The 21,920-nt window shown below is 40.3% G+C and overlaps 1 protein-coding gene across 1 annotated transcript in view; it reads right to left on the bottom strand.

The window, feature by feature from the left end:
• Window positions 1-3,815: 3,815 nt before the first annotated feature.
• Window positions 3,816-21,920, bottom strand: part of mrpl23 (mitochondrial ribosomal protein L23) — a 28,756-nt gene continuing 10,651 nt past the window's right edge. The window contains exon 5 of the mRNA XM_052120276.1: window positions 3,816-4,568. Coding sequence (XP_051976236.1) covers window positions 4,404-4,568 — 165 coding nt within the window. The 3' untranslated portion in view covers window positions 3,816-4,403. The remainder of the gene's footprint in view (window positions 4,569-21,920) is intronic.

Here is a 21,920-nt window from a genome sequence, read left to right as displayed (position 1 = left end):
GACTTAAATGAAAACCAGGACACATAACAAGGTTTTCCTCTGAGCAAAAGGATGTCTGAGGTTTCTAACTATACCCAATACTCACCATCCCTTCATGGGGGGGAGGGGGGGTTGCATTCCAATCACCTATCATCCCTTTCAGCGATTAACAATGGAGCGCTGCTTAAGCTATTCCCTGCAGTCTGTATGAATAAGGCCAACCACAGCATTCTCAGACATTTAAGGATCTCTAGAAGTAATCCTTAAACATTTATTGTATTTTCTGCCTGATATAACTTAATTGGACTAATATTTAAAGTTATGTTCTCAATTAAACTTTCAGCTTCCCCAAATGGCTAAACTCTTGGATGGAGATATCCTTCTTGCTGTTTGTGCAAGTAAAGGTGAAATGTTGAGGTTCCTAGTTTAAAACCCAGGAGAATAAATCGTACATTTGCCGCAATGTTAGTTGCCAGAGCAGAACTCAAATATTTTGATAGATATTTTCAGCACATCAATAAATTCTTTTAGAAAGGCAAAAAGAACACCAGTCTGATTTAAGCACCATATGAATTAAACATGTACAATAGGGCCTTTGCCAGTCTCTACAAGAAGAATAAACATAATCTAAATGATTCTCATTTGTAACATTCCATTGATTATGTATTTCAAAGGAGCAGATTGGGTGGCCGTGTACAGTAGAGACTGATTTCTGTTTTGACAATCCAACTCAATTCACTGAAACCCTTCTCTACCTTATTCACACATCAAAAGAGCCCCCCGCCCCCTATTCTTTGAGTAATTACGATTATTAGCTTGTTTAAAATGCAAATGCACTTCTTGAACAGCTATTTGGAACAAAGACCACCCAGTAGGTATAAGGCATTGTTGATTGCAGATATGCAGTAATGGGGTGTCGAGGGAACTTCTTTGCCCCTTCAAGGCCCACTACAATGCAAGAATTACAAGCACATCAGTGTCCCTATTTGGGTGTAATATAGTGTGTCAAGATGTGACAGATCTAGAGGAAGAAATGTGAATGTGCTGAATCATGCATCTTTACAGCGTTAAAATATGCAACAAAAATACAACAGTTTTAAGATTCTACAGATTAGATGTTTGGGATATGCTAGCCTTGATTAGAAGGCATTGTCCAAGAAATGAATCTAGAAAGAGTTTGTTTATAAATAGGTTTTTCTTCTTCTTCTTATTATTATTCTCAAAAGCCTACATTTTGTCAGACACTTACATAATATGCAAAAAAGCATAAACATAAAACACATTAGTGTATTGGCGAGTAACAGGGATGTAGGAACGATTTAGACACACTTCAAGACATGAGTCTTTGAAAAGTGATGATTACCAAGATGAGGGGAAGTTATGCAAGATGCTCACACTGGAAATCAAATGTTGACTTGGAACTACCCTGAAATCGACCCCATTCTGCTGAATTGGGTAGGTTGAATTAGAAGGTTAGGTTTAGCGTTGGGATAGTAAAGTATGCATTGCTGTTGACTATTGTGTAATTTACAACAACAAATACAACTTGTAATGTAATGGAGAATAGGTGCTGAAAGAGCCAATCCTTTTTGTCCGAATCGTACATTTTATTTTTTTTTACATTATACACCAAATGTATAATGGTGTGGTATCAACAAGCAAGGTGTTTTCCACATATGCAGCGTTTGTAAGGGGGAAGTTAATTTGCTATTTTATTGGTTCACAATGGTACAGTAATAGTATGGGATGGTTAACAATAACCCCCTCCTTCTCCTTTAAATACAGCTGTGTGTATAGGCACTTAAACATAACTTCCTGCTGGGCTAAAACCACTGCTCTTTGTGCACTAGGCCACAAGTGAAAACGTGGGGTAACAGAGTGCACTGGCTGCGCTCAAATGAACCAATAGCAACCTGAGGGTGTCAGGAATGTCTATGGCTCTTGTCCAACACTCCCGCTCATGATGAGCCTGCTCTGGTTGTCTTAGTGAACATCTTTCAGAGACACTAAAATGTGTAGTGTGTGCAGGGTTTTCTCAAGGTTTGTGTTGCAGCTATTTATAGGAAGAGTATTTATTGTCTCTTCCATTGCTGGCGATCACCCTAGGCGGCACTGTGCCCTGGAACTAAAGGAGCATCATACATTATTTGGAGCTCTTGAAGCTTGCCAAAATCAAAAACCATCCCATTCTTTCTCGTCACTTAAATTAAGAGTGTTCTAAGTTAGAAAATTTGCTTGGTTTGAAGTTGTGGAGTGATGATGTTTATTTTAAAGACCCAGATGTGTCTCTCCAAGGCCTACGTTTCACTGAAAAACAGCCACATCCATGAGTCAAGAATGACAATATATTTTATTATCAGGGGACGTAGCCCCCATTACAGTATGTAATGGCAGACCACACAGGATGCTTGCAAAAGCACACATTTATTAAGTGGACAATAACTAAGAAATGTTCATATTGTTAAAAAGGTTAGTTTATCTTACTTGATTCTGTAGATCTTATAAATTACACTAAATTACTCTGAAGTTTGCAATATGTCATCTGAGTAGCATGTATTTGGAGAACGCTGACCGAGATACTCCCTGCCAGTAGACATTCTGCAGGTATGCTTTAATGCGAAACACAACATTTTTCCAAACATTGTCCCATTTTCATAATTCCGAGCAGGGAAAATTTAAGGAAAGGAAATTCCAAGCTCACTTTGTTTTTATGATATAATTTTATATCACATAATGGCAAGGGCATAGATTTGTCAGGAACATTGTGGGGGATGGAACATGAAAAATGTACAGATATTTCAATTGATCATGGCATAAATAATGCAGGGAGGGGGGTTATGTTGCAGCAAGTGACAGAAAATGCAGAGTACAACTTTCTCATCTTCTATATTAAGCCGATGATGTCATGTCAACAGCAAACAAAAAAAAAATGATGAAATGAAAAGGAAAGGGCAAAGATAGATTCTGTTTTAAATATTCAACCCTCTTCCATTAGCTTTCCGTGGACGGACAGCAAACACAGCTCACAATGTCCATTTCACAAGACGTTAAGAAGCGAAGAAGCTAAAAGGGACAAGATAAGACAGAGGGGGAGTGAGAAAGAGAGAGACCAGAAAACGTGTGTCAAAAGACTGGCCCATTGTCTCAAAGCCAGGAGCTGATATTTTTTAGCAGATAGTTTGGAATTCCTTTTCCCAAACTCTCTAAATTCTAATATCACTTATTTATCACTATTGGAAGAGAATCATTTTAAAACAAAGCATTAATCCTGGACAGCAACCATACTATTACTCCTTAATACTGCTGTTCTGAGATCAAGGCTTGCAAACCCAGAAAGTTATGGCCAATATCAGTGAGTTAGGAACATTATGTGACCAAATAAATAAATTGATGCCAACTGTGTGTGTGTGAAGCGGAGTTAAATTCATTGTGTTTCAAAGTTTTTATAAGGTTTGGGCAAGAGAGGTAAGTTGATTGGGTTGTTGTGGGGAGGGATTCTGGGATGAAGGGGGCCAACCTTGGCAACTGCTCCAAGATTTCCCGAACATAAAGTGGGTTCTCCTTATTCATTGAACAAATGAGGACACTGGACAAAATCCATGGCTCTTTGTCTTTTTTGTTGTTGCCTAAAATCCAATTAGTTTATTGCTATGCAGGGGGTACTTGATTCCAACCACAAAATGGTGGGCAAATGTTATCAGTATTGAAATTATGTCTGGTGAGCAGCAGGTTGGCTGTGTGAGGTAAGCCTCTTTGGAAAAACACCTGGCAATTGATCATCCAACACATCTGTAGGGAATAGCTAACTTTAGAAGTTTCAAAAAGCCAACAAAGTTTAGGAAAACAGAAAAACATGTCACGTTGTAGTTTTATTGGAAAATGAAGTATGCAGGTTTACACAAGAGCATGAGGAACACCGGTAACAGGATTTGATTTAACATGATTTCTTACAGAGAATGTAGCTACTTCATCAGTTTGTTGTTTTAACGCAAGTAGTTCATGAATGGTCTTGAACATCCACAAGGGGATAGGGAATACATGTGGGATGGACTTTAAACTAAAGGAATCCAGTGTGCTGCAAGACCTCTGCAAAGACGTTTGTTCAAGCAAGCTTTGAAGACCTGTGGGAAGAGAACATCACCTGAAAGACTTTAAACATAGTTCTGGAGTGATCATCTGCAATGTAGGCATTAAATCTCTTTGACAAGGTATATGGTTCTGGGGGAGCTATGGGTTTCCAAGCCTTCTCTACGGCAGTCTCACTTTCCATTGAGTCAGATCAGATCACTAAAACGGCCCTCTACGGACACCAGTCAGATCACTGTAAATGGCTCTTCCTGCACAAATACATAATCTAAAATACACCACATTTTTTATTCAGCTGTTGCGTCTCTGAAGTAATTCTTCATGCAATGCTTGTCTGTCTATAGGCCAAACCACTCGGTGACTCCACCTCTTCTGGGATCTGGTTTCTGCCTCTGACGCTCGTCCTCCATGAACTTCTCCTGCATCTCCTCAACAGAGCCTTCCTCGTGCTTCTTGTCTTTCTCTGGAAAGATATCTGGGAACTTGAAAGTCTGCTGTTGAGCCTGTAAGAACAGTAGGAATTGTTTTGGTTTAAGGGGAAATTACCAACGCAAGGTTCATACTTAACATAGGCTCATTGAAACGTTATCCACTCACCAAACTCTTATCCTAATAGCCATATTTTGTATTTTTTTTTTTTTTTTTTTACACAAGTGTGTTTGTTAGGCTTCAGGCTCTTTTAGCACTGTGGATTTCTAGGAAGTCTAGAAATCATTCAAACATTTTGCACACGTCATTGTAAAAATACTAATCATTTTCACACAAGTATTGCAATGTTTTATGTTTATTTTAGGTTTAGATTATCATACTTTTAAACATGAAATAAAAAATGTAAATGAATTTTCTTAGTTTAATACTGAAACTCTGGGTCTGGGACAAGGATAAAACAATAAAATCTATACATAAAAAGGCATTTGAAAAGACCAAAAAGCCTGATCTTTTTTTGCACACATTACACGTTTGGCTGCAAATAAGATGTTTTAATGATTAAAACGTACCTCCCTAACTTAAAACTTCAGCCTAAATCTAACCACTAGTGACCTAAAAGATAAATGACAGCCAAACAAAACAAACATCCTTACCCTTAACCAATGCCTAAACATAACCTATAAGTGTTTTAAAAGCAAATTCGACATGAAAAGCACAGTTACTGAATTAACCACATCATTTTGTGTCACTTCTATGGCCTCACTTTCACTCCGAGCACCCTTGGTTGGGCTCGAGGTTCAGTGTCCAATGTCTAACACTATCAAGTGAGCTAGAGCAGAAGTTATTCATATTGGAATAAGTGATAAGTGTGTAAATGTAGGTGGTAGGGTTGTGCCGATGGGCGATATCATCGTCCATCGTGATGGCTGACCAACATCACGATGTCGAGCCACCATCGTGATGCCACGCCCCCTTTTGCGAGTCTTGCTAGTGTGACTCACTAATCCTAGTCTCGTCTATAGTTAACCTAAAAACATTGCAGGGATTGCTCTGTAAATTAAATTGAGAATATAACTAATGCATATATGCTATTTTAAATACTGTGGTATATGCCAGAGACGTGACGTGTTAGTCTGTGAAAATACCGTGTCAGGCAGGCTACACAAATATTGATCTGGACATTGTTAGCTTCTTGTCTTTTTTTTACATGTCTTACACTGTACATTTAGATTAAAATATTTTATGTTGTAGGCTACAAGAAAATAGCCTTTATTAATTAATTATTAGTAGTTGAAGTGTCTCAGAAAAAGTTGCTCATTGTCACATAGAGCTATGTACTCTTGTATACACTGAAGCGGCAGTTTAAGATCAACCCAGACCAGCGAACGTCAAATAACTTTTGTCTGGTTAATACTTTTAAAAAAAAATTTCCTTGGCCATAAATCCACAATGTCAAATCAAATGAAAGAAACAAGGTGAATATGAATAACACACATTTATTAAAACATAGAAGAACAACAAATGAAACGGGAACAACACTCAGACCGAAACTCGGCATTAACATTTCACTTATAATTAGCAGCACAATTAACTTCAGCACAGGCTACAAAATAAATTATGTTATTGAAATATTGTAAAGTGGTCATATGAACTACACAAATGAACGTTTAAAAAATAATATTCAAAATCGAATAGCTCCGCAACGGATGGCGAAAAATGCGTAAAGAAGTCTAATATCTTTCCAACATATTTCCAACAAGAAGTCTAATATCTTACCAACATATTCACTTTATCTGGTTTTAATAAGCTGCGGATTGGAGTAAGTACACTACCCGCTGTGCTGAAGACCCGCTCTGATGGAGTACTGGTAGCACACATGCACAGATATTTCCGTGCTAATCTTGCCATGAACGGAAACCTTTTGTCGTTCGTTTTCCACCAAGTCAGCGGGTCCTCTTCCCCATCAATGGCCATTTCCTGCAGGTACATGGTCATTTCTGCCTCGACCTTTTGCTCATCAGTGAGCGTGGCTGTGGCTGCTCTCTTCACAAGAAGGCTGCCCAAAGACGACTTTTTTTTCTTGGGCGCAATATATTAAAAAGCCCGGATTAGTACTAATTAGTTGGGCTAGTAAAATAACGAAATTATAGTTTTTCAGTAGAAAATAAATATCTACGTAAAGAGATATATTAAAATAAAAAGTGCTTAAAAGTGCACAACTCTTCTTAAGTGGAAGAAATATTTTTCCCCCTTACGTGCAACCTATTGGAAAGCCGGATGAGTCAGTTGGGATAGTAAAATAACGAAATTATAGTTTTTAAGTGGAAAATAGTATTTATGTAAAGAGATATATTAAAATAAAAAGTGCACAACTCTTCTTAAGTGAAAGCTAAAAAAAAAAAAAATGCTTCACGTGTCGTGCAACCTACTGATAAAGCGCCGACGATGGGTTGGGTTAGTAAAATAATGAAATTATAATTTTTCACATAATTTTTGAAAATTATATGAAATTATATAACCCCCCCCCCACCGACGATATCATCGTCCATCGCGATGTTTTACTGTCAACATCGTCAACTGCCAATTTAGGGGACATCGCCCAACCCTAGTAGGTGGACTGTAATACTGCCGTTAAAATGATGCGTTAGAGTAAAAGATTTTTGATATCGTATCATAGCAGGGTGTCAGATTTAGTGCCAAAAAATACGTGTTTATAAAGTCATAAACAGCCATGATTTGTGTGAAAGTGAATAAAACGCATAGTTGTAGCAACTTTTAGTGTTAATTTCACCAGGAATCTGCAGCAAAACATAGAAAGCAGCACGTAAAACTCAGTTTGCAAAAATGTAGTTATATTAATGTGAATTCTGAGGCTAGGTTGAAAAATTTATGTCAATTGAGCATCAATTGAAAAATGTCCAATTCAGTTTTTATGAGACCTTCATATAACAAAAAGAAAAACATTTAAATGTGTTCATTTGAATAAAAATCAACCCCTGGGACATGAAAGTGGTCGAAGATTTAACATGGATAAGATGTGACTTATCCAAGCATTATTTTGCATCACCTTTAACATCAGGGTGGGTAAATAATTAAAGAATGTGTTTTTGGGTGAACTATCCCTTTAACTAATATATAAAAATATCTATTATAACTCATTTTCCAGAGTACAATAATAATTTTTTACTTTTTAATATTATATAAACCAGTTAAAAACCCATTTCAGTGGTCAAAAGACTGCTATTTCAAAAATTTGGCTACTTAAACTCCATAGTCTAATCACTATGAGGGAAGAAATTTAAAGAGGAAATGAGAGGGAAAACTTGACTATAACTAATTTCTTTCATACATTCCACATTACTGGTTGTGATGCCCCACGAGGTAGCCACACATCAATGAGCGGTAATGTTACATACCACACACGCACACATACACACGTATCTGCTTTCTTTAATTTATCCGGAACATTGTTTGAGCTTCTTATTTTCATTCTCTTAATGGTCTCTGTATTCATATCGTAGGTATTATGGTAATTATATTTAGGTATTTAAGTTCTAGTGCATCATTGACTAGTTGGAGTGCACACATTCTAGTTTATGGTGTACGGCATATACTGTTATTAATATTGCATTTTCTGAGTTTAAGTTACCGCTGTGGTGCTGAGGAGAGGATGGCTGGAGCGGTTGGCTGTGAATAGTGGTCCGAGTGTTTTAAGGACCGGCATGTCGCTTCAACCGCTGCTTTAGTTCCGCTTGCCGCTATCAACAAGCAGATTGACTGTGGGGAAATGGGGTGGTTTGTGTTGTGGATTTTCTTTTCTAATTTGTTGGTTTTCTTAATTGTTATTTGTTTATTTCTTCAAGATATGCATTTAATTTTATTCTGATTCTTTAACTGGGCTTGTTATGAATTTTGTAATTGTATTTGAAGTTTGTGTTTTCTGTTTTCCCCTTGTGTGTTAATGTGGACTAGTCCGTTTGTATAAATGTGTCCCAGTTGTTTCATTCAGCAGGTCAGTTCAGTTCTCTCATATTCCGTTATTGGAGTTTAGTTTTGTTCTGTTGACCCCTTTTACATTTACATTTACGCATTTGGCAGACGCTTTTATCCAAAGCGACTTACAGTGCACTTACTACAGGGACAATCCCCCCGGAGCAACCTGGAGTTAAGTGCCTTGCTCAAGGACACAATGGTGGTGGCTGTGGGGTTCGAACCAGCGACCTTCTGATTACCAGTTATGTGGTTTAGCCCACTACGCCACCACCACTCCCATTGGTCTTTTATTGGCCTGAACCTGGATTTGGGTTATTTGGACATTATTTTTGTTTCTATTTGAATTATTTTGGTCTGATTAATTAAACTATTTTGGGAGACAGTTTTTGTCACGGCCCTCATTCCTTGACTGCGCGGTCCCTCACAAGTGGTGGCAGCCCCAAAGACTTCTCCAACAGAGCAACCTGAGGAAGTGTTCCAGGAGCTGGGAGAAGATGGAGCAGTACAGAAAGTGAGGGAGGTGGATGATATGGACCCTGGAAGCCGAGAGCCCACACTTGCAGACTTGACTGGTTTGTTTCGAGCTCATATGGCAAAGATGGATGCCCAAGAAGCTCACATGTCTCAAGAGTATTCTCAGCAGGATTGTCGCTTTAAAGTCCTTCAACACCAGTTTAGTCTGTTGCAGCTGGAGGTGCAGGCTCGTACGACCCCAACTCCCAATCCACTGCTGACGGCTGGAGAGCCCTTGGAAGGTCCTGATGATGAGGAAATTGTCTCTAGCCACCTGCTGTCTCAGTCCACTACCTGTCAGAAGGATCATTCAGAAATTTGTGCTGCAGGTCAGTGTCAGTTTAAAGAGCTAAGACTTGAGAAGTTATCGGAATCTGATGACATTGAACATTATTTAATTACCTTTGAGAGACTTGCAGCTGTTTGCCGGTGGCTGAAGGAGGATTAGGCCTTCCGTTTAATTCCTCTCTTGACGGGTAAGGCCAGAGCGGCTTATGTGCATATGGATGTGGATGATTCTCTTGAGTATGAGGAAGTTAAGTCTGTAATCTTAAGAAAATATGACATCAACCAAGAAACGTATAGACAACAGTTTCGTTCTCTGGATGTTTAACCCTTTGAGAGTCCCAAAGATTTATATGTGCGGTTAAAGTAACTTTATGGGAAGTGGATTCAACCAAAAGCTAAGGCGGTTGAGGAAGTTGGTGAACTCATAATTCTTGAGCAATATCTAAGAATGCTTTCTCCTGAGCTCCAGGTTTGGCTGCGGGAACATGATCCTAAAACTGCCGCACAAGCCGCGACCCTGGCGGACGTGTTCGTGGCTGCACATAAGAGGAATCAGTCATGGGCTTGGAAAACCAGCAGAGATGACCGCAGACTAAACCTCCCCCAGCAAAGCCAGAGAAGTTTTTCCAGTGCCAGTAAGCCTACTGGAGGAGAACCTGCATTTGCAACTTCTCTCAAGAGTCACAAAAGAGTGCCAATCTGCTATCTGTGTGGTCAGGAAAGCCATACGAAACCAATGTGTCCTAAAAATACAGTCAAGACTACTCACCTATGTTATGTGCCCAGGGGTTGTACGGGGCCACCAGTAAAAGCTAAGTGGTCACCACAGATGATAACGGTGGAGGTGAATGGAAAGGAGTTGCAGGCCCTGGTAGACACTGGGAGTGATCAGACCCTAGAACATCACAGGTATATACCATCAGCCCTACTTAACTTCAGTGACAGAAAAGCTATTTGCTGTGTTCACTGTGATGAAAAACTGCTTCCTACGGCAGATGTGTATATCAACATGAAAGGACAAGCTTATCTCCTGGATGTGGGCGTAGCGGACAACTTGCCATTTCCTGTGGTCTTGGGTCATGACCTGCCAGTGCTCTGGGACTTGTTGCAGCCAGTACCCTTTGTGTAGTATGGTCGTCACCCGGGCTAAAGCAAGCAAAGGGGAAGAAGGGGAACAGTTGCTTAGGGCCCTACCTTTCTTTAATAATGAAGAAGAAATCATTGACTCTGCTAAGCCCAGGAAATCTCGTCGACAGAAAAGGTTGGAAAAAATTTTATATAATACTGTTAAAATGCCATATGACTCCCTCTCTAACTTTTCCTCAGAATTTAAGCTGCCTAATAACATCGCTCAGTTACAACAAGAGGATACCAGTCTTGTCCCTTACTTGGAAAAGGTAAAGCAAGAGGATGTAGAGAATGATATTGATGGTGACCTCACAAAGGAAAGATACTTTCTTCAACAGGGGATACTCTACCGTCGACTTGGGTTGGTGACACAGCTGGTGGTACCGCAGTGTCCGCAAAGTAATTCTTATTCTGGGCCATTCGATTCCCTGGGCTGGCCACCTGGGGAAATGTAAATTCCTCGCTAGGATTAGGAAATACTTTTATTGGCCCGGCTTGAAATCAGAGGTAACACAATATTGTAGAAGTTGCCCAGAATGTCAAAAAGTCTCTGCACATGGCCCTTGTCGGGTTTCTCTCCAGCCACTTCCAATCATTGGCACTCCATTTGAAAGACTGGGAATGGATGTGGTCGGGCCTTTGGAAAGAAGTTGCGCAGGTAACAGATTTATGCTTGATGTAACAGACTATGCTACAAGGTATCCAGAAGTGTTCCCCAAGTCCATCAAAGCAAAGAATGTGGCGACTTGTCTTGTGCAATTGTTCTCCAGAGTTGTATTTCCTTGTGAGATCAAGGGATTGTGTTGACGCCTGTGGAGTGGTGATGGTGTAGTGGTCTAAAGCACATTACTGGTAAACTGGTAATCAGAAGGTCACTGGGTCGAGCCCCACAGCCACCACCATTGTGTCCTTGAGCAAGGCACTTAACTCCAGGTTGCTCCGGGGGGATTGTCCCTATAATAAGGGCTCTGTAAGTCACTTTGGATAAAAGCGTCTGCCAAATGTAAATGACTAACTTTATGTCCACCCTTTTGAACCAGTAATACAAGCAGCTGGGCATTAAGAGTTTGAGAACAACTCCTTACCACCCCCAGACGGATAAGCTTAGAGACAGATTTAACCAGACACTTAAACAGATGATTCGCAAGTTTGTCTGTGATTCAGGTAAAGATTGGGACCAATGGCTTCCCTACCTTCTGTTTGCTTATACAGAGGTGCCACAATCATCTACTGGTTTTTCCCCTTTTGATCTCTTATATGGACATGAGGTAAGAGGTCCTCTGGCTTTGCTTCGGGAAATATGAGACGGGGACCAGAGAAGGGATGAGCCGATGAAGGTTGTGTCCTATGTGGTGCAGATGCGAGAGCGCTTGGAAAAGATAACTTCATTGGCCCAATCTCACCTGGCTGAGGCACAAACCCGCCAGAAAACATGGTATGATCATTCTGCTTGTGAGCAAAGTTTTGAACCAGGTCAGAAGGTCCTGGTGATGCTACCCAGTAAAGTAAGCTGTTGGCCAAATTGCAAGGCCCGTTTGAAGTCTGAAAGAAACTTGGGCCTACCACCTATGAAATTTCAACGTTGGGCAAAGATGGGTCTACCCGAATTTTGCACATTAATCTCCTTAAGCAATGGGTCCCCCGTCCTGATCCGAATGTACAAATCTTGATGATTAGGCAGGTGGAGGAAGAAGAGGAATTGGATGACCAATACTTACCCCAGCCTGCTCTAGGAGATGTCAGTCTGCATCATTTGTCCCCACAGTGTCGGCATGAGGTGAGGGCCCTTGGTCTAGCTGGGGTTCTCTCACAATATCCTGGATTCACAACTTTAATAGAACATGACATTGTGTTGAAGCCTGATGCTATTGTAAGGAGAATAAGCTACAGGGTCCCAGAGCATCTCCAAGAGTCACTAAAGGAGGAAGTCGCTTTGATGCTGAGGGATCATCGAGCCATCCAGAAGTGAATGGTGCCATCCTGTGGTCCTAGTTCCAAAAAAGGATGGCACCATAAGATTCCGTTACATCAATTCTGTGACAAAATTTGATGCTTATCCCACTCCACGTATAGGTGACCTTATCGATCGCCTGGGTACCCAGTTTCTGACGTCCATCGACCTTTCAAAAGGCTATTGGCAGATCCCTTTGATTCGAGAGTCCCAAAAGCTCACTGCGTTCAAGACCCCATTGGGTTTGTTCCATTTCAAGGTCCTTCCTTTTGAGTTACATGGGGCACCCACCAGTTTTCAAAGACTCGTGGACCAAGTATTACGAGGATTAACCTTTACAGCTGCTTATCTGGATGACATTGTGATTTACAGCAACACGTGGGAGCAACATCTGAAACACATCCAGGTGGTTCTGCAACATCTCCAGAGAGCTGGTTTGACGGTTAACCCACAAAAATGTGCCATTGCAAAGACTGAGACTGAGTGTCTGGGATTTGTAATTGGTGGTGGGGTGATCAGGCCGCAGGTGGAAAAGGTCCGGGCCATTGAAACGTGCCCTCAGCCACGGACACAAAAGGAACTGCGATCATTCCTGGGCATGGCTGGATTTTACAACAAATGTATCCCCAACTACTCTAGCATGGATTGAACATGGATTTGGGTTATTTGGACATTATTTTTGTTTCTAATTTAATTATTTTGGTCTGATTAAAAGACTATTTTGGGAAACAGTTGTCGTCACGACACTCATTCCTTGACTGTGCGGTCCCTCACACTGGTTAAACATGGTGACCTTTTCAGGAGCTTTGACATTGCCCCTGAAACGCTCCAGAACTACATCAATCACTACATCTTAGTTGCCCACAAGGAAAATCTAAAATGTTATTTCAAATCAAGCTATGAAATTCATGCTGGCCTGGAATGCAGATCCATACTAAGACATATTATGGTAATGGATCTTTTTTAAGTATATAATTGAGAAATAACGAATTTGAGTTTTATTTTAATGTGCTATTCAGTGACATTAGGGGCCAGTGGCAATGCATTGAATGATCATTAATTCACATTAAAGATTATAAAAAATGTTCCCACAAAATTTTAAATCCTTTACACGTAAACAGTGGTGTTTTTCACTAAATTCTATTAAAGAGAAAAAGCGCAGGCCTCACACATGACAGTAACGAGACCACATGCTGGTGCTCCTGGTAGTATCTGTATCAGAAATTGCCAATGTTTTCCACTGATGAAAAAGGTGTGGCAGCAGCAGGACCAAGCTGGGTGGATTTCTGCAAGTTAACAGCTAATGAAAAGCGGTGCCTTTTCGAATGAAATGCTTCTACGGATCCCAGCACTTCTTACAAGATTAACTTTTGTTTTGGCCTGTTCTTTGAAGCAAATTAAGTTTCTTTTAAGTGGGCAAAATGAGCAAAGAATAGTGGAAGAGTTAAAAAAAAGAAAAAATTTAACCACTTAAAATCAACAGCTTGGCCTCCAAGGCTCTGCAGTGGTGCTCCAACCCTACCATCTAGGAATGCGAAACCCCACACTATAAACACAGAGTCCAGCCAAGTGAAAGTACAAGAACCAAACGTATTAAAAACAGGACCATAGTAACAGAGTACTGAAACAAATGCCAAAAAATTTCTGTTTCTTCACCTGTAGTAAACTCTCCTGAAAGAAAAACACACTGAGGCTGAAAACCGGCAGGGGGACCCGTTCGCATGACAATCCAAAAGTTGAGTTCAAAAGTTTGGATGCTTTTCATAAACACTCAAACCATTCTAGCACCAACAGAGAGGGGCTGATTAACAAAAACAGAAAAAGGAAAAAAAAAAAAGGGGCCAACACCACACGATTGTCTACCATATTTTAATCAACAAAACATTAATGCATCTTAAACAATTCCCTTATTGTTGGCAGCAATCGACAGCAACACATGATGTGTAAGAACGTTTGTCATGGGCTGCTGAGAACATTTCTGCAGTTCAATTTAACAGAAGAGAAAACCATTAATATTACCATTTCAAATGTACACAAAGCGTTGCATATTCATCTGGCTGCTGGTTTGTTTACTGTTCAATGTTTTGGAAATGTTGAGGAGTCGTCTTTAGAAACAGCATTACATATTTTTACTTTAAGGTGCTGCATGCCATGTGAAGGTTGAAAACTTGAAGCCCCCCAATGTGTAAAAAGGGACACATAATAGAAAAAAAGGAAGATTAAAGCATGGAACAAAATTTTTGTTGTTGTGTCCAACCCAACATCTGTCCATGTTATCTTAGACCCTCCTCCACCTCCCCTCTATAATTCAGACCCTCAAATTACACCATTAACTGTACATGGAAAAAAGTCTCTTTCTGAGACCCTGCTATAACACGAAAAGTCTCTAAATCAATTTCTAATAAAAAGCAAATTAGCAGTAGTGTCAGAAATATTTAAATGGAAAGTGTAATTTTGTCCTACTTGCCTGTAATACAATCCATACAGACTTTCCATACATATCTTATGGGGGGTATCTGTTTATAGAACATGAACTAGAGTTTATTTTAATGAGCCAAAACATCTTTTGTAATTCTGAATGTGTCTAAATAATTTTCAGTGTTTTTCAGGCAAACATCAATATTATTATTGTTCATACTTGGGTTTAGGGGTTTTACAAAATCCCTTAAGTATTAAACGTTGGTGCGTACTCTATTGTTTTTCATTTTTCCACGTCGATAACATGGGCAAAGAAATCCCATAGATTTACACTGAAGGGCATACCTGAGACATACACTCACTAAGCACTTTATAAGGAAAACCTGTACACCTACTTATTCATGCGATTATCTAATCAGCAAATCGTATGGCTGCAGTGCAATTCATAAAATGAAGCAGATATGGGTCCAGAGCTTCCGTTATTGTTCAAATCAACCATCAGAATGGGGAAAAATGTGATCTCAGTGATTTAGAGCATGGCATGATTTTTGGTGCCAGACGGGCTGGTTTAAGCATTTCTGTAACTGCTGATCCCCTGGTATTTTCACGCACAACCGTCTCTAGAGTTCTAGAATCAGAATAGTGCCAAAAATAAAAACATCCAGTGAGCAAAATGCCTTGTTGATGAGAGTAGTGTTGATTAATTACGATACCAGAATTTCTGAAGGTACCAGAGTAACGAGTACCGGGTCTACACGGTTCCCAATCAGAGTTGGGAACTTTAGAATGCTCACAAGCAAAGTAGCTGCAGCTGTGGAGTCTCAACTTAATCTTGTCGAAAAGAAAAGTGGAAAAAGCCAGGTTTGGACATTTTTGGGATTTGAGGCTGATGAAAAGGGAAACGTCATAGATCAGCAAAAACCTATTTGTAAACGCTGCTTTCACAATTTTCTGACAAAAAGAGGAAATACATCAAACTTAATAAAGCACCTGAAAGACAGACACCCGGATTAATTCAAGAAAATAAAGCAGGTGAGTTTAAAAGCATATTATCATTTCCATTAGGGCTGAAACGTTTAGTCGACATTATCGACAACGTCGAAAATAAAAAATTGTCGAGAACATTTTTCGTTGTCTAATAGTCGTTTGATCTCATTTAACATAACATGAAATCACATTAAACCGTAATGATGAAGCATAAGAGCAGCACTGCAGTTCATGCCTGACGGAGGAGAAGAATTACACAGATCACAGTCCAGATGCACTCTAAATTTTCCAAACAGCTTCAGGTGATGTAGTTTGCAAAGTATGAGGGAATTATAATGCAAAAATACCAAACAAGTAAATACTGAAGCACTGTCGTTGTGGAATAAGCGGAGGCGGAGCTCTTTAAAGGAAACATGCGTTACATCTTAAATGCAGTTATTTTAATGTGTAATAGCTTTACTAAAGTTCAAATAATACAGAAGCAGCTCATAACTATAATAACTCAGAAACTGGCATTTCTCTGTGTGGTCGGTGCCTCTTCTATGAGTTGCACGAATGTCCCGATCTAAGGGGGAGAGATTGAAACTGCACCCGGCTGAGAGAGACTCTGCCTCGGGGACGCGCATCCCTCGAGCGCAGACGCTTAATGCAGCTAGATCAGAACGCGATGGCTCGCGACGTATTTAATCATAATATATGTCACTGTGCATATCTTATCGTGAAGAAAAATGGCAATATGCAGCTTTACTAATGAGAGCACTTTGCGCATTAGTTAGGAAATTGTTTTTTATTCATTCTATTGTATGTTTATTTAGTTGTTTTTTTTTAGTAATTGGTAAAAACTTAAAGTAAAAGTTGAAGCAAATCTTATATAAGTGTTCAAAAATACTTTAAGCATACAGTTGTTATAATTCAATTCTTGAAGTGTTGCTCAATGGTATATTTTTGTTCTTAGTTCAGCTGTTAATTTGTTAACTTTGTTAATAAAAGTGTGTTGTTCAGTAACCTGTTTTTGTGTTTTGCTTTGGTACCGAAAATGGTATCGAGTACCGTGAAATTTCACTCTTATTGGTACAGACTACTGAAATTTTGGTACCGTGACAACACTAGATGAGAGGTCAATGGAGAATGGCCAGACTGGTTCGAGCTGACAGAAAGGCTACGGTAACTCAGATAACCACTCACAATTGTAGTGAGCAGAATAGCACAACAAGTCGAAACTTGAAGCAGATGGGCAACAACATCGGGCACTTTATTAGAACCATGTTGTTCCTAATAAAGTGCATCTAGAAAACCTACAGATTAGATACACTCACCTAAAGGATTATTAGGAACACCATACTAATACGGTGTTTGACCCCCTTTCGCCTTCAGAACTGCCTTAATTCTACGTGGCATTGATTCAACAAGGTGCTGAAAGCATTCTTTAGAAATGTTGGCCCATATTGATAGGATAGCATCTTGCAGTTGATGGAGATTTGTGGGATGCACATCCAGGGCACGAAGCTCCCGTTCCACCACATCCCAAAGATGCTCTATTGGGTTGAGATCTGGTGACTGTGGGGGCCATTTTAGTGCAGTGAACTCATTGTCATGTTCAAGAAACCAATTTGAAATGATTCGAGCTTTGTGACATGGTGCATTATCCTGCTGGAAGTAGCCATCAGAGGAGGGGTACACGGTGGCCATAAAAGGATGGACATGGTCAGAAACAATGCTCAGGTAGGCCGTGGCATTTAAACGATGCCCAATTGGCACTAAGGGGTCTAAAGTGTGGCAAGACATGCCCCACACCATTACACCACCACCACCAACCTGCACAGTGGTAACAAGGCATGATGGATCCATGTTCTCATTCTGTTTACGCCAAATTCTGACTCTACCATCTGAATGTCTCAACAGAAATCGAGACTCATCAGACCAGGCAACATTGTTCCAGTCTTCAACTGTCCAATTTTGGTGAGCTCTTACAAATTGTAGCCTCTTTTTCCTATTTGTAGTGGAGATGAGTGGTACCCGGTGGGGTCTTCTGCTGTTGTAGCAAGGTTGTGCGTGTTGTGGCTTCACAAATGCTTTGCTGCATACCTCGGTTGTAACGAGTGGTTATTTCAGGCAAAGTTGCTCTTCTATCAGCTTGAATCAGTCGGCCCATTCTCCTCTGACCTCTAGCATCAACAAGGCATTTTTGCCCACAGGACTGCCGCATACTGGATGTTTTTCCCTTTTCACACCATTCTTTGTAAACCCTAGAAATGGTTGTGCGTGAAAATCCCAGTAACTGAGCAGATTGTGAAATACTCAGACCGGCCCGTCTGGCACCAACAGCCATGCCACGCTAAAAATTGCTTAAATCACCTTTCTTTCCCATTCTGACATTCAGTTTGGAGTTCAGGAGATTGTCTTGACCAGGACCACACCCCTAAATGCATTGAAGCAACTGCCATGTGATTGGTTGATTAGATAATTGCATTAATGAGAAATTGAACAGGTGTTCCTAATAATCCTTTAGCTGAGTGCATATTACTTGGAATAAACTTACTTTGAAACCAATCAGCAAATAGTTGTAAAGTTATCAGGCCAACATTGTGGTGGCGAGTTTCCTTGAGAAAACGTAAGAATCTTGTTTTGACAACTGTGGCAAAATATAAAATGGTAAACTAGGAAAAGATTTGGTTGATTCATGGGGCCTTTCTAGTCCACACTCAAAGATTCTCAGTCAGTAGATCTGTGCATCGCAGTCACTATCTGTAACACCCTAACTCTGCCACTTTTGGTGAACTCCAGTGACCCACGTCCCAAAACACTTCCACCATCAGTCAAACAGGAACAACTGGCATGACTTGGGCCAGTATGAAAGGATTAGCAGTAGATGGGGTTTCCATACAGAAAGCACCACCCGCTCCTCTTTAGTCGCTGCCTCATCACCACTGTTTGCTCTTCAACGATGATGGCTGAACAATTAGACAGAAGCACAAGCTACAATTTACATGCAGGTTTTCCAAAATGTGTTCAAGTTTCTTCATCTGCCCATTCAAATGTCAAGAGAAAATGTCTCCTTTAAAGAAGAAATGATATAAAGCAAGAAGAAATGCAAGAAACAAACTGAATAAATAGGTTTGGGAAAGTAAATTAAGAAGCTATGGTGAAGTACAATTCACTGTCAAAGTCCTCTCCCGCAAAAATGCTTGAAGGAGGGGGATAATGAACAATATTTCCTCAGACACACTCATTTTTCTTTTCATGTTTATCTGTATTTCTCCTTGGCCAACCCCAGCTGCAGGAAAGGAGAAAACCATGACAACTGTGATTTATTTTGCACCAAGGAGTTAATGGCAAGCAGAATTCATAAATCTGTGATTGTTATGTGTATGGGTCTGCATTTTCAATATGGTTAATGATGAGGGTATTTTTGCGTAATTCTGGAAGTCTATTAACAAGTTCATTACCAGAAGGGAAAGTAGGAAATGTGAAGAAATGCTTGTAAACAGCTCCCTCTGCCAGTCTCACTGGGTGGGCCACACTGCTACTTCCTCCCGCAGCCTTAGCTGACAACAGATACTCACTAACCACAGATATTTGGCTGCCCTTACATACCTCATATCTCAGTGTCTTCACACACACATACCGAAAAAATTAGCTTGAACTGAGTCAAATGTGAGAGCGATGGTGGGATAGAGGGGACAAGCTCCTGATAAAGAGATATTTTGTAGCTTTAACGGCTCTTGCAAACACAATATGAGGCAGGGCGGGCAAGGGTGATTCTATTGCCAGACATAAATTCTACTGCTCTTCTCAGTAGCAAAGACCCAGGCTGAGACAAACAAATGGAAAACTCCAGACTTGACCCCAAGGGAGGAGCTGAATGCTCTCAATGAGGCCATGACCTCCACTCCATCCCAATATACTTAAATTGGTGTGACCTTTAAACCACAGTGACCAATAAAAGGCTGTGTGGACTGGTTTGGTTATAAAAATATGAATGCGTTTTAAGTGGTATGCAGCCTATGGACACCCTAACAACAATGTAGACAATGGAAATATTTGAGACTATTCTAGCTGAGTTGATCTTGGTTTGCATCATATTTTGTGATGTAATAGAATAACACCAGGTTGAGTAAATAAAATAAAGCATTTTTATTTCTGGAAGAACTATTCCTTTAAAAGTAGCCCTAATGGTGAGTGCAACAAAACAAACTTGACCATGATGTCGTCTTGACAAACCAATAAGGAAAAATTATCTGTCTTGAATTTCAGACATAAAAGGCTCCTATACGTATGGAATGGGACGCATGAGGCAAATTCATTACACAAAAAGCACTGGTCTGTCTTTGAATCCAATTTGTTTTTCCCACTGAGAAGAACAGCACTGAATCAATTGCTCTAATGTAAAGCATTACAAAAAAAACCGACAAAAACTGGCCCATCTGGGCACATGCCAGTCTGCCTCGCTCCACTCTGACGCCTTGTCTGCCTCCCAGCAGAGGACTAGTATTTGTGCAAAACACGCTTCCTTTGTGTATGGGTATAGTGGCCCAGCTGTCAAAACCTGACTGCCCACAGCAGTAGAGAACATGATTCATGCAATGTGTTCCCCATGCCAATACACAGCTGCCTGCCAAACATGTGGAGGGGTCCAGTGCCTTTGTTCCCAAAACCAATGTATATAAACCCCAATGGCAGTGGAAAGCATGTGGGGGGTAATTCAACAAAACGTATTATATTTCCTCATTGAGGACAGCCATAAACCAGACGTTTTTGTACCAGTTACTGTAAAACAGAAGCAGGTTTCCACTGCAACTGGGAAACTGTAGACAATTGGCTGGCACATAATCTGGCTTGTTATATCATTACGGTCAAGTCGGGCAGACTAAATGGGTTCCAACGTTTCCCATTCAGAGCGGTATCAGCCCTTGCATCATTTCTAAGCCACTGAGTCACCCATTCCATGCTCGCCACGATGACAGTTGTGACCAGTCGACTTGTTCAGACTAGCCAGAGTCTCTGCTATTTTTTGGTTCCACAGGATTTTGAACCCCATCAACAGCAATGAAAGATAAACCATACCATGTTGAAATTTCACTAAGTGTCAAGACACCTCTCCATCCATTTCCTTTGTATGACACAAAAAGAAAGAGCAGGAGTAAACGGAGTGCGAGACAGGGCAAGAAAGAAAAAAGTAAACTTCCAGGAAAATTGAGGAGGTGATACCAAAACAGGAAAAGCATTGCCAGCATCTGAGGAATGTTTTAAAAAATGATATCAAAATAAGGCTGGGTGGTGCCTGGACGTTGAGAGACTGAAAGAAACTGTAATGGGGTGGGAAAAGTTCAGGTACAATCAAAGGGTTTTAGGATGGTAAGTGTTTAAGTAATACTAAATGAAAGTGACTCGAGAGGAAATGCAAGAAATAAGCCACATAGCTAATAAAGGAGGGAGGAAGGGCTTCAATATCATCTCCTTTGCTTGCGTCTACTGGCACTCAACGGAGGCAGTCTCATAGTGGACGTCCACTAGGGAGCGGAGTGTGTGTGTGTGCTTGCTTCAAACAGGATGTCAGAAACCCCGCTGGCCTTTCCATTATTCGTGCTGTGCTGCTCTCAATCGAACACAGCCTTTCACAAGGCCTCATGGTGGATGAAATATTGTACATTTGACAATATTAATAATAATATCACTGTAGCTAACTCCCCCCCCCCCAAACAAATTAAATATCCTTTCTACTCTAAAGCAACAATGACTAACAAACATCTCACACTGAATGTGAAATAAAAAACTGACAAAGACATACAATACATGAATTACGTATGCACTTTTCCTTTCACAACTTTCAGTACTCTGAACTGCATGGAATCCATGACAACACTGTTGTAGGTTCCAGCATTCACTCAATACCAATGAAGCCAAACGTTGCCATCTAGTGTTGATAAGATCAAGAGTTGAACTTCCACGAATCATCAACTTCAACAGAAATTGCAAGGGTGTTAATTTGTGCAGGGCATTCCTTCGGGGTGGGGGTACAGTAAGAAAACCATTGTAATAGAAAAATAATAGAATGCCTTAGCAAGATTGTGTTTCACTTGCTTTTGTTCTTGGGTAATTGAGCAGAGTGCGCTCACAAGTTCAGGTGGAACATAGTGATTTGATCTGA

The sequence above is a fragment of the Xyrauchen texanus genome, chromosome 46, assembly GCF_025860055.1.
Source record: "Xyrauchen texanus isolate HMW12.3.18 chromosome 46, RBS_HiC_50CHRs, whole genome shotgun sequence".
In the NCBI taxonomy this organism is placed as follows: domain Eukaryota; kingdom Metazoa; phylum Chordata; class Actinopteri; order Cypriniformes; family Catostomidae; genus Xyrauchen; species Xyrauchen texanus.
Note: the sequence above shows the minus strand (reverse complement) of the source record. Positions and strands in the feature narration are given on the sequence as shown.